Source organism: Gadus chalcogrammus, chromosome 22, assembly GCF_026213295.1.
Source record: "Gadus chalcogrammus isolate NIFS_2021 chromosome 22, NIFS_Gcha_1.0, whole genome shotgun sequence".
Lineage (NCBI taxonomy): Eukaryota > Metazoa > Chordata > Actinopteri > Gadiformes > Gadidae > Gadus > Gadus chalcogrammus.
In genome coordinates this window covers 8,022,218-8,035,191 of record NC_079433.1, presented here as the reverse complement: position 1 = coordinate 8,035,191, position 12,974 = coordinate 8,022,218, and the positions used below count along the sequence as shown (strand labels likewise).

Genomic DNA, 12,974 nt, shown 5'->3' with positions numbered 1-12,974 from the left:
GGTTCTTAAAAAGGTAGGAATGAAAGCGTTTGTGGATGTTCTGTAAACTCTCTTTGTCATCTCCCGTTTTTCCTCCGTTTTCCATTTTGGCTGAATTCAGTAACAGATGCGTATCGCTGGAGTAGGAATCCAACACTCCCATTGATTTTTTTGTGTGATGTGTGTGTATTATTTTTTTCTTTTTCAAAAGCGCCAGAGCTTTGAGTGTGTATGTGTGTGTGTGTGTTTTTCTTGTATTTTCTTGTATTTTTCCGCTCAGTATTTCCATCTCTGTTCTCTCTCTCCCTCCTTCTTACTCACTCTTTCATTCCTCCTCCTCTCTCTCTCTCTCTCTCTCTCTCTCTCTCTCTCTCTCTCTCTCTCTCTCTCTCTCTCTCTCTCTCTCTCTCTCTCTCTTTCTTTTTCTTTTGCTTTCTCTATCACTGTCTCTCTCTCTCTCTCTCTCTCTCTCTATTCATCTCTCTCTTTCTTTTTCTTATGCTGTCTCTATCACTGTCTCTCTCTCTCCCTTCCTCTTACTCCCTCTGTCGTTCCTCTCCCTCTCGCTCTCTCTCAATAGGTCTAGGTCTCTCCCTCTGTAGTCAGTAAGGATGCTGGGAGATAAATTTAGCCCTCCAGCTCTCCTTCCATCTGCTACCGCATGGTTTAGGGCCGTTACCATAGGAACCACCGCTGGGTACCCATTAGTGTGAGTGCAGGAAATTCACACAAAAACATTTTTTTAAGGCATTTATACAATAAGCCTTTTCTCTCTCTAGTTCCATGTTAGGCTAATATATTATCGATATTTGGGTTCCTTCATTTGCATCTATGCTTTATATGCATTTTTTGGAAAAGCCAACCACAAGCATATGTCAACGATCTTGAATAATTCCTGGGTGGCTGGCTAGTATGCACGGGATATCAGATTCCCGCCCTGATTATCAGTTTTTTTTTCATTAAAACATTTTACAGGAAAACAAATCCCTGACCTTTCAAACTGAAATATAGCACCTGCATATGGCTCATGTTGTAACTGATGAGTGAAATTCCCACAGGTGCCAATACAGTCAGATGTCAAGCTAGGTGTGAAGCTACAGGCTTGATGGAGAGACGTTAACATCCCCCTCCCTGAAAAGTTATTTTGCACATCACGAGAGCGGCGTTCGTCAACAGCGCCTCGCCAAAGTGTCGCTCGTGCTTCGGAGTGTAAATTAGCAGATGGATGTGCTCAGAAAAAATTAGATAATGCCTGCTGAGTACTTTTGTATTAAGTACTTATTTGCATTCATTTATAAAGAGTCCCCATCTTAAAGCGGTGCACACTTGGATCTTAATAAGTCTGCTGTAAAGCCTTCATTTGCGTAGTTTTTACCTGACAAACTGCTACTTATTTCATTCCATACATCTTGTATAATTCTGCAGTGTAATTACCTTCATACTCCATCAACTTCGGCTTCAAATGCCTGGACTTATTTAATCAACATTTATTAAAGCCATTTTCTATCATTATTTATTTATTATAATTATAGCGTTCTAATTCAATTGTTCTGCTGGTTGCCGGGGACCCTGCTTGGTAATTCAATCCCAATATACTACCGTCCTGGATTATACAACCAAAACGCTGAGCATAAAGGAGTTCTATGAACACATTACAGCAGGTCAACATGTTGAAGCAAACTATCATACATTTATTTAGCTCCTTCAACAAGGGGTGCGGTGGGTGTTGTCTCTGAAGAAATCAGAGGTCAACACTGTCCACACAGCCATGTAACCTGCCCGGCAATTGAAGCCCATTTATGTACATAACCTTTCTCCACTTTAGTAACACAGAATATGCACAATCCCATGTTTTCCTAACTTGTTTGTGTTGCATAAACACAGATCCTAACAAAGACGGTGTCCAGGGAGTGTAGTTAATGCAGTCAGACATACGCCGTCCTCTACTAGGGTGGCGGTGTACTGGAACCCAGCAGGACGTTGCGCGGGATGACTCATCAACCGCTACTTGTGTTCACATGAAAAAGCACCTTGTGCAGATATGGCGGTAAGCACTGAGTCACATGAGGACACTTCTTTAGCAACCTTCGCGGTAGCAGGGCAGTCCCCTTCGCTCTCTCTCTCCTCTCTCACACTCTTCAGGATATGTTAACCATTTTTTGAAGGGATAAAGTTAGGAGAAATTCTCAATTCTTTTTAAAAGGAGGTATGTTTAGTTTAGGTTTTATTTTTAGTTTATGAGTATGATAGCGAATAAATAATAATTTTAAGACAATGGCTTTTGTCTGAGATATTCATGGTTCATAAAAACAGGAATTGAAAACGTGTTCCTTGTACATGTGTATTTATATAGTGTGTGCGTGTTCACGTACAGAACCCTGCTACGTGTCAAACATTTCCACCATTAATGAGCTACCTCTGCTGCCACAGTCCCTTAGTTAATCCCAGTGCAATTAATTGCGCAAAGCAATCTGGCAAGCCTCAAGTGAAGGCTCGACATCATTAGAAAACACTCTCTGACAACAACACGGATCAAAGTGAGGACGATCAAGACGTGCGAGTCGTGAGAAAATGCTTCTTGTCCTTTTGTTTGTTCTTCCCGCAATGAATGACATAACTCCATAACCCGATCAGATGGTGTACGCTTACCGGCATTGGCTGAGTAAACATCTGGAACAACCTTGTTTCTGACTAATTTGACGTTGGTCTCTGTGTAGCCGATGACTATCGGCCAACGCAAAAACACACAATCATTGAGCAGTCCAGGTTGAAAAGGCATTGCTGGATGCAAGGGAGTTCCCCTAGGAGCACAGTTTGTCCAATGGCTTTCAGATGACGGTATGGCTACCGTCATCTGATTAGAAAAAACGCAGAATGAAGGAATTAGAAAAAACGCAGAATGAAGGAATTGTGTTGCTTATGCTCAAGAGGTTATCTATGGTTGTGGGCGAAATTAGCGTCTTTTTTAATCAGCTGAATCCGTTAACATGATATTCTTTCTTTTTTACAGATGCCATCGTTGGGGTAAAAGACTCCTCTAGGCTCGGAGACGATGTGGCGACCTGATTGGCTGAGTGCGACATGACGGGACGCTCCGGGGCAGAGAACCAAAGGACTTTCACACACATGAAGAATCACAGTTGCCTTGATCCACGCCCTCCCTTTCCTTGTTGACTGTTGATGTCATTACACCGTCCAGCAATACACACAAAAACCAGACCGAAGTGAATGCGACCGCACACGTCATCCGGTTCATGAATCGGCCTGAACTCTGTCGACCGGCGCAGGCGGACGCGGATCGCGTGTCTACCTGAGGCTGCCCTCACATTTTATGGAGGGCTCGCATAGTGGCCTGACGACTGGGGAGCTGCCCGGAGGTCAGGGACATCCGTCTCATCCTGAGTCTCCTCAGGGAGACTCCCAGCCCAAGTCCCCGTCCCCGCGGCGGCCCCGGCAGCAACAGGCTCCGCCCCCTCAGAAGCCCCATGTCGCCCCCCGCCCGACAAAACAGCCACGGAGAACGCATCCTCAGCGCAAGCGTCTCAAACACCAGCAGCGGAGTGTCGAGTCGGACGCCATGACGGAAGGTAGCCATGCCGAAGAGGCGACGACGACGACGACGACAAAGACAACGACAACAACAGCAGCAACAGCGGTAGCGGCAGCAGAAACGACAACAGCAACTAAAATAACATCAAAGGTGACCAGGGTTCCCGGTCCGTCATCTGGAGTCCCGGTGTGCTCTGCCACCGGTTCCGTCCCGGCGGACCAGGAGACACCGGAGGGTGCGCCAAAACTCAAACGGGAGCGCAAGCCTCCGAGGCCCGGCAAGTACGTCTGCAGCTACTGCGGACGGGCGTGCGCCAAGCCCAGCGTCCTGCAGAAGCACATCCGCTCCCACACCGGGGAGCGGCCGTACCCCTGTGCCCCCTGCGGCTTCTCCTTCAAGACCAAGAGCAACCTGTACAAGCACCGCAAGTCCCACACACACCGGGTAAAGGCCGGCCTGGCCTTCCCCGAGCCACGGTCTCTGGAGGAGCAGGGGACGGAGTCGGAGGAAGAGGCCAAGCAGTGTCCCTCATCCGCCGCCGGTATGGAACGCCAGAGCAGCACAGCCTCCACCAAGGGCCACGAAAGCGACGGGACTAAAGATTTGTCCGGAGGGATGGACGACTCTTTTGCGGTGAAGAAGAGACTGGCCATGCGTCTCAGCAGGGGGAAACGCGGCCCCCTGGACTCGTCTGAGGACCGGTTGTCGTCCTCCCTCTTGGGGAGCAGAGGCAGTACAGAGTCGGGCTACTTCTCCCGCTCTGAGAGCACGGAGCAGACCCAGGACAGCCCCCCAAACACAAGTGCCAAAAGCTACGCCGAAATCATCCTGGGTAAATACGGACGTCTGGGACACCTGCAGAGGATGTCTCGTCAGCAAAACCAGCAGCTGTCAGGCGAAGAGGAGAAAAACATCCCGTTTACAGTGCCCAAGAAGCAGGTCATTGACCACATCACCAAGCTCATTACCATCAACGAAGCTGTGGTGGACACTAGTAAGATTGACAGTGTGAAACCCAGGAGATTCTCCCTCTCCAGAAAGGCTAGCTCAGAGTCCCAAAAAAGTGTAAATATTAAAGAGCCTATCATGGATCTCCCTAAGAGTGAGGAACCTAGCTATAAAAATAGTGGCTCCATTACTATGGGTGTTCCATGTGAAAGATTTCAGCATCAGTCTCAAAAAGTAGACCCACTGGCTCCTCATACAACACCAGCTCCTCTGTTACGGAGTCAGTCCATGCCATTCACCACAAGTTCTTTAGATGCCTCAGGCAAAAGCCCCCCAAGGTTTCGCCAAAGTCAATCCTTTGAACAACGGACGCCTTCTCAACTCCAAACGTCCCGTCGCTTTGGGATGCTACGACGGCAGCCGGCTATTGAAATACCACTTGGTGCTGAACTTCCAAAAGAAGACCATTGCAGTTTTCACACATTTCACCCAGAAAACTTGAAAACCACGGTGCCTGACCACACGCCGCCGCGACTGCAACCCTACAAGTCTGAGGCATGTGGCACTGAGTGCAAAACCTGGGAAGGTTACAAACCCCACAAGCAAGGTGTTGGTTCAGCACAAAACTATGGAAACGTCAGCGTGTCGTTCGCTAACCAAAAGGACCACCCCAAGGTCATCATCCATTCGGTTCGACCGGGTGCGCAGGCCATGCGTAAAAGGCGCAAAGAAGAAAGCCTGGAATCCGACGACCCTTCCTCCCCGGTCACGTGTCCCTCCCCCTCCCATGCGATCTCAGCACCTCCTCAATGCAGAGAGGAAAGCGCCGGAGCTCACGAAGACACCCGGAGACCCAAACCGCACACCCTCTCGGTGATCCAACACACGAGTTCCTTTGAAAAACAGGACACGTCGTGCGCCGAGAACACACGCAAAGAACCGCCAAACACGTCCCCGACACGTCAGGACCATCTCACAGCGCTTCAGAAGCCCCCCCACCCGCCCGACCCGACGCCCCGAAACCTAGTCCACCCACAAAACGTCCGGGTTCCTGAAATACTGGTGACGGAGGATTCGAACATGGACACCCAGACGTCTTTCAGGACCACGCCTGCGTCGAAGCAGCCCAAGAAACAGGAGGAGTTCCAGTGGCCTCAGAGAAGCCCCACCCTGGCCCAGCTCCCCATCGAGAAGCTCCCGCCCAAGAAGAAGCGCTTACGCCTGGCGGAACTCGCCCAGTCCTCGGGGGAGTCCAGCTTCGACTCCGGCTCTCTCCCGCCACGTAGCCCCAGCCAGGACAGCAGCGCGTCCTACGCGTCCAGCCGCTCGGCGTCCTTCGAGGAGTCGGGCCGGCTCGACCTGGAGGTGAGCTCCTCTGCCACGCCACTGAGGAGGTCCAGGGCCTCCCACACGCTGACCGTCCCCGGGGTGCACCCGCACCGGGAGATGAGGCGGTCGGCCTCGGAGCAGGCCCCCCACGACGCCCAACAGGGCGCCCTGATGTACGAGAACCGCAGCAAGTCCTTCGACTACAGCTGCCTCTCCCCCGAGCGCTCGGCCGTGGGCTGGAGAGAGAGGAGGAAGTGCCTCCTCCTCAAACACAGCGCCGTCAGAGATCCGGAGGAGGAGGTGGAGGAGAAGGGCGCCGGCGGTGATGTGACAACGCCGTCCGCCCGTCTGCTCTCAGCGCACGTCAGTGGCACCGCATCGTCATCCGACGGGAACTCGAGGGCTGCGGATCGCGGCGCCTTAGAGGTCGCGTCTCCTTTATCAGACGACAGTGTGTCGGGTACACCGGCCCGAGAGCTCTTCTCTCAGTGGAAACTCAGCCAGAATATTCAGCTGACAGGCAGGAGTGATCGCACTCCGTTTGACGGCCCCGCCGGTGAGGGGAGCTCCTCCGTCCAGACGGGACATCCCCCGGGCCTCCCCCCTCGATGCATCCAGCACTACCCGGGAACACAGGGTCTCTCCGGGGCAGCGCGGGCTCACTACCTCCCCATGTCCACGGGGCTGAAGCTCGAGATCCCCTCGCACACCAACAGGGAGTACTACAGGGTCCAAGCAAGCCCCCTTCCGACTCCCATCCCTTCTCCCCCAAACATAACCATAAACCCCGAATTGTTAAGACCCCTCCAATCCCCGTCGGTGGCGGTGCGTCTTCAAGCGGACACCTTCCTCCCGGCGTGCGCCATCTACACCACCCAGTCTCAATCCGTCCCCCCGGGGTCCCCCCTCCGGCCCACCAGCATCGTCCCGTACATCGCCAGCGCCTCGACCTCGACGCCCCGTGGCCGCGGCAGCGCGGGTCCGGAGGCTTCGGATTGGTCCGAGGACCTGCTGAGGCCGCCGGGCACGGGCGGCAGCAAGCGGATGCTGTCGCCTTCGAACAGCATCGAGTTCAGCCCCGAGTCCCAGCAGCAGCAGAAACGGGTGAAGGAGGAGCAGCAGGAGGAGGAGGAGGAGGAGGAGGAGGAGAGGGGCGTCAGGGACAAGGCGTCGGTCGACGCGGGAGGTCGAAGCGAGGAGGGCGACAACCGGCAGCGTCCCGGGGCGCGTTCAACCGCCAGACCGATCGGCGCGTCCTGCCTGAGTCTGGAGTCCGGCACCAGCAACAGCTGGTGCTACCTCAACTACATGAAGCCCAACCCGTTTGCGCTGGACGAGAGCAGGCCCTCTGTGTACTCCACCTGGTCCACCGGCAGCTACAACCCCAACCCCCCCGGGATGTCCAGCGGGACGGCTCTGTCGCTGCTGCAGTGCAAGCAGAGCCTGGGCCCCACCATCTACACCACCTGCCCAATGGGCCTCAGCAGCGTGGAGCCCATCCGGGCGGAGGATCACCAGAGGCCCGTCGCCACGGAGGTAAGGACACACACATCACCCGCCGGTCACTGCAGCACATCAAACAGAGGGAAGGGTGGATTACAAATAGAAGGCAAGGTAATGCAAATTAAAGGTGACGTATTATACCACCAGGTGTGAGTTTGATTAGCCGTTACAAGCCGCCCTGGCATAACGTGTCCACCTATTACGACCGATCGATGAGCAGCGTTTGCTACAGTCCACTGGGTTGGCTGGTAGACGCAGTCTTTCAAAGCAGCTTGTAACGGCTCATCACACTCACACCTGCTGGTATAATATGTCACCTTTAACATTGACTTGACAATCATACATAGATATGACACCTCAACTTTTTCCGTTGCATTCTGTGTCCTGATCGTCTCAATCCAACGACAAGCGAACTCTAGCTCACCGAATGCTTAAAACCTCGGTTGAGTAGTGTAGCGCAGTGAGTCGAGAAACAAAAGATACACTTTCTCTAAGGGACATCAAATTGAATGGGAACCCCCCCCCCCCCCACACACACACACAGATTCCTGTGTCCCTTGGGCCCATGCCAGAGGAGACTGGGTGAGTTTGCCTTGTCTGTTTGCCTGCAGGTCAGCAGCAGCTCGTCATGCGACAGAGAGCGCGCCAGCAGCACCAGGGAGGAGGCCTTGTCAGCAGAAGACAGACGCTCAGATAAAGGAGACGAAGAGGAGCGGGAGGAGGAAGAGGAGGGACCAAACCAGGCCGCTAAATATAGACACCCACCCCAGCCATGGACCTGTGGAGAAGGGTAAGAAAGCACACCTTTTTATCATTCAGTACTGTGTGCTGTATGTGTGAGTGTTTGTGCGTGTGTGCACTTGTGTGAGTGTGTGTCACACCAACGTGTTCATATCCAAACTGGATAAATCCCATGAGTGAGAAGCAGCAACTGGGAGTGTCGGAGACAACCCTTTGATTCCCCCGCTTGGAATACAGAAAATTATGGCGGACAAAACAAGAACGAAGCGAACTAAAATAAACATGAGACGGCACTTGTTTTACTGTTGTGAGTGTCCTACGCCTCAGTAACAGTCTAAACCTGTGATATAACTGTCGCTGAAAACACTCCAAACGTATGGATTGCTGGAATCGATCGCAGCGGAAAAAAACAATCAACAAGCACTTCAGAGGCGTGTCCCAGAGTGTCACATGATGGAAACCCTCCGGCCGCGGGGAAGGCGGGGTCATGTGACCCGCTCTACAACCAAGTGCCCATCTATTGCGGCTGGGTACCGTAGCGATGAGCTTTACCTTTCCCTCACCGCGAGGAGCTACACACAAGCGGATGTTCACAAAGCCAATAGACAAGCATTGTGTGTTAGCTTTCAGATGAGCAGGGCGAGGGATTCAACAGTGAAGGCCCACAGCACGGTAGTGCCCCGAGTTCACCTCCCGACGTTATGTCATCGAGGGAAAGTGGTGCAAAACGATGCTGTCATTCAATCATCCTGATCTATAAGCTTTAATCCCGTATCGTGTTGTGGGACATGCTAGTATTGCAAAATTCGGAACCTAGATTACGTCTTGAGGCTTTGGACAGCAGAGTGTGGTTCGGCCTGAGCCAGGGGGAACTAGGAATTTGTTCAGACAGCGATCATCATTGTGATCTCGGCCTTCACCGTCTGACCTATGGGGCCTTTAGCTCACGATGCATAACAAGAGAAGCGGCGCGAACAAGGGACGTGATTTAAGGGCAGAGGGGTAGCATCTGTGTGGGTCGTGTGTGTGTGTGTGTCTGGGGGGGGGGGGGGGGGGGGGGGGGGCTGAGTCTTTTTGTTGACACGCGACACAGCTCTCCGAAACGAGTGAGTCATGCTCGTCTCTCCCCCGACTCTCCCCCCGGGCTCTCCATCTCCCCCGAGTCTCAGCCGGAGTCTCTCACCCGGGGGGGGGGGGGGGGGGAACAACAAGACATGGCAGCAGTGTACTCCCCACCCCTACACACAACCCTGGGATGGCCGGTCCCCTCCCTCTACAGTGCAGTCCTCTCCCCGTCCCGGTGACATCGCCCAGGCAACAGTGCGGGCTGCCCCCAACAGATCGATGCGCTGTGGGTTCTCACGCAGGGGTAACAAAGCCACTAAGAGCTGGTTACAGGTGGTACGCGGCCCGCAGACGCCCCGGGTCTGGTTACAGGGGGATTGATCGCGACGGCCCCCCCCCCCCCCCCCCCACAATGATGAGTAAGGCGGGGATAGATTATAGCGCCGGTTACAGACAAGAATCATACTGATACTCTGTGGTTGTTGTTGCTGTGTTGTCCTTCGCAGATCCAGGCAGCAGTCTGGCCCAGTGTACGATCGCGGTGGACAGGGTGAGTGTGAGGAACAGGAGGGGGAAGCCCCAACACGTGCACACACACACACACAAACATGCACATGCACACAAACACACACACACACACACACACACACACACACATTCACACACAGACCGCCCAAGTGCAGTTCTAAAGCAACGAACACAGGTATATTTCACATGTACAGTTCAATGAACACGTCTATGTATGCATGTATCACGTCTATGTATTTATCTTCTCAGCAAAGAGAGGACTCTTGGCTGTCATTGTGGGAGCAATCATGTGAACAGTGTTTTTACAAGCGTGTTGGTTTGTCGTCGGCAGGAAACCTGACGCAACACACGAAGGTTCCCGGGAAGACGCATTACAACGAGGCCCCACCCCCACACCACACGGATGAAGGTAGCGTGTTTTGTTGAGAGTGAGAGTGTGTAATGGCTGTCTGTATATTTACATATATATGTTTGTCTCTATGTCTGTCTGTTTGTCTGTCTGTCTGTCTGTTTGTATGTCTTATTGTCTTTCTGCTGTTTCTTGAGCGTGTGTGCGTGTCTCAGACAGTGGGATTGTAGTTTACTGAAACTGAAAGTGTAATCCACCAAAATATGTAGGAAAAGCAACAGTTAAACTGAAGTTAAAACTAAATCTGAGTTTACAGAAAAAACTCAAACAGAAACAGAAACAGAAACCCGACTTTAAAACTGAATAGAAATACTACACAAATGGAAAGTCAATTTCATCCGTTTTAATTTTCTTGATCCTAAATCCCTAATCCTAATTCCCAATTGATTTATTTGCATTAGATGGCGAAGGAATATGATATATATTTAGATATGAATCTTAATTGCGATATGGGAGACTACCTCAGAATAAAACAGAAGGTCTTTCAGGGCTGAATTCTAATCCGCTATGATAGTCAATCATTTGTTTGTTGTTTCATTTATTTCAGTTTGAAATGTTTGCCTATCAAAGGACTGAGGTAGCGTTTAATTGCTGCTATCTCTTCTAGCTTTGTTCATTAAGCTTTGTTAATACTGAAGGCTGCCACTTTAAATTCCCCTTGCAGTTGTTTGTATCAGTAAGTACGCTGTAATATCCAGTAATGCACAACCCGACTATTTTCGCCCTAGTTATTATTCCGAGAAAGTATTCATAAAATCTGATTGTGTTCGGGCGCCCCGGGTAGAGCACGTACCATTAGGGTACGGGTTCGATTCCAGGCCCGCAGTCATTGTCTGGCTGTCCTCCCCTATCTCACTCCAGTGTCTTCCTGTCTAACTCTCACTGTATCTGTCATGAATAAAAAAATAAATAAAATAAAAGCATTTAAAATGAAAAAATAAACAAAAACATAACTAAGAACAAAAGATTGTTCTCCTCTTTGTGTTTTTGACCAACTCGACTTCTTCTTCTGTCCTCCTATGAACCGTAGGCGTCTTTGACGGCGCGTCCTTTGCCCACGTCGATGAGGAGCCCCCGGCAGAGTTCCCCCCGGCCCCCCCACAGGAGCGGAGCGGCACGTCCGACATCAACAACAACAACGAGGAGGACGACCCCCACGAGGACGCAGGGGTCAAAGGCCGCCGCAGGGCTCCGCCGGCCTCTCCCACCAATCAGAACGCGGGAGAGCCCGGAGGCGGGGCCGGCGGGTCGCCCCCACGGACCCCCTCGGCCGGCTCCAGGCGGGCCCTGTTCGCCCGTCGGCAGCTCTCCCTGAGGACCCCCCCGCCGCCCGAGACCCCCCCGCCGCCCGAGACCCCCCCGCCGCGGACCTCCAGCCCGTCTCCTGACCGCCACCCGGCGACGGTGGCCCCGGCGACAGGGGCCCTGACTCGCACCCGGTCACCGCCCGGTCTCCCCCGTCCCCATTCCCCGCCCCCCGTCCCGGCCCCGCCCCCGCCGCCTCCCCCAGCTCCTCCCCCGGCCTTCAGATCCACCCGTCCCCGGTCGGGGGGGCTTTGCCCTGCGGCGTTCAGAGCCTGAGTTCTGCTCCCAAGGCGGGTAGCTCGGCTCCGACCCCCCCCCCACCGAGACTGGGAGCCGCCGCGGGGATTGGAACCAACACACAGGTGGGTGACTTACAGCGCCGCCCTCAGGGAACACACGGCGCCACGGCGGGCACGCCTGCTGCGAAACCAGGGTGTTTGTTGTTTTTATTTTATTTTATTTCATTAGTTTTGTACACATAACATACAATTTACTAAATCTAATTTTGCATTCGCCGATTGCATGACTGGATGGCTCGGCTCTCTGGGTTTGAGTAAGCGTGTGTGGCACATTTACATCCCAACGGGTCAACATTGGAAACAAATATAGATAGGCTAACACCTGAGGTTTTTTTTAGGAACATCCTTTTAGGGGAGAGAGAACAGCCACTATGTTCTTTTAAACTGTTCAAATCCAGGCCACCCTCCAAAACCTTAAAATAATCCCAGAGACATCCCAAATAGGTGCAAACGTGTTGTTTTAGTTCTGGGCAGTGGTGATAAAATGTTGTCCCGGCCTATCATTAACAACCAAGAAACCGCAACTCCAAAAGTAGCCTCTGGGAACGTCTCAGCGGACTCTAATAAAGGGAATACACAACGGCGTCGACACCTGAAGAGGCCCCTGTTGTGACTGCAGCAAGTGTGAAACCCTGAGAGCAGAATCAACAGCATAACACGACCGTTTTAGAGCACAACGTGTTGCCTTATCTGCGTGTCGATCCGTGGAAACAACAAGCTAACTTTGTGGCTGTTGTAACAAACAACTCATAACCATGTTGTGTTCTTGATGTGTTTATAGGAGGCGACGCGGGCTCCGCTCCAGAACCCCGTCCTCCCACTGACCGCTCCCCCCCGTCCCCTGCCCCCCCAGGCCGCCCGGACCCTCCGCCCGGACCCGCTGCCCCCCCCTCCGCGCTCGCCCCCGGGGCTCCTGAGCCACCTGCCCCTCCACTCCCAGCAGCCGGCCGCCGGGACCCCCCCCGGCCGGACCATCGCCATCGGGGGGATCCACATGATCCAGCCTAGACGGGCCCCCCCGTACCGCCCCGCGTGCGGCCCCGGCGCCGGGGGCCCGTCCCCGCTGAGAGGGCGGCTGGAGCAGGAGGAGGAGGAGGAGCAAGAAGAGGAGGCGGGCCCGAGCCCCTCGCGCGGCGACGGGCGAGGGGCGTGCGAGGGGGGCCGGGGCCAGGGAGGAAGGAAACCGCCGGGGCCGTGGCGCGACTCCGAGGCGGGCCCCTTGACCCGCGAGGGGGTGAGACACGTGGCGAAGAGGCGTGTCCCCCCAGAGACCGAGCAGGAAGAGCAGCCGACGCCCGCTGGCGAGACACCGCTCTGA

The 12,974-nt window shown here is 53.4% G+C and overlaps 1 protein-coding gene across 1 annotated transcript; it reads left to right on the top strand.

The window, feature by feature from the left end:
• The first annotated feature begins 3,310 nt into the window (after positions 1-3,310).
• hivep3a (HIVEP zinc finger 3a) lies at positions 3,311-12,974 on the top strand. Its single transcript, XM_056583460.1, has 8 exons — positions 3,311-6,979; positions 7,022-7,342; positions 7,921-8,099; positions 9,622-9,665; positions 9,975-10,052; positions 11,083-11,431; positions 11,473-11,719; positions 12,438-12,974. Exons 1-8 carry the CDS (start codon positions 3,311-3,313, stop codon positions 12,972-12,974), a joined length of 5,424 nt encoding a protein of 1,807 aa, XP_056439435.1.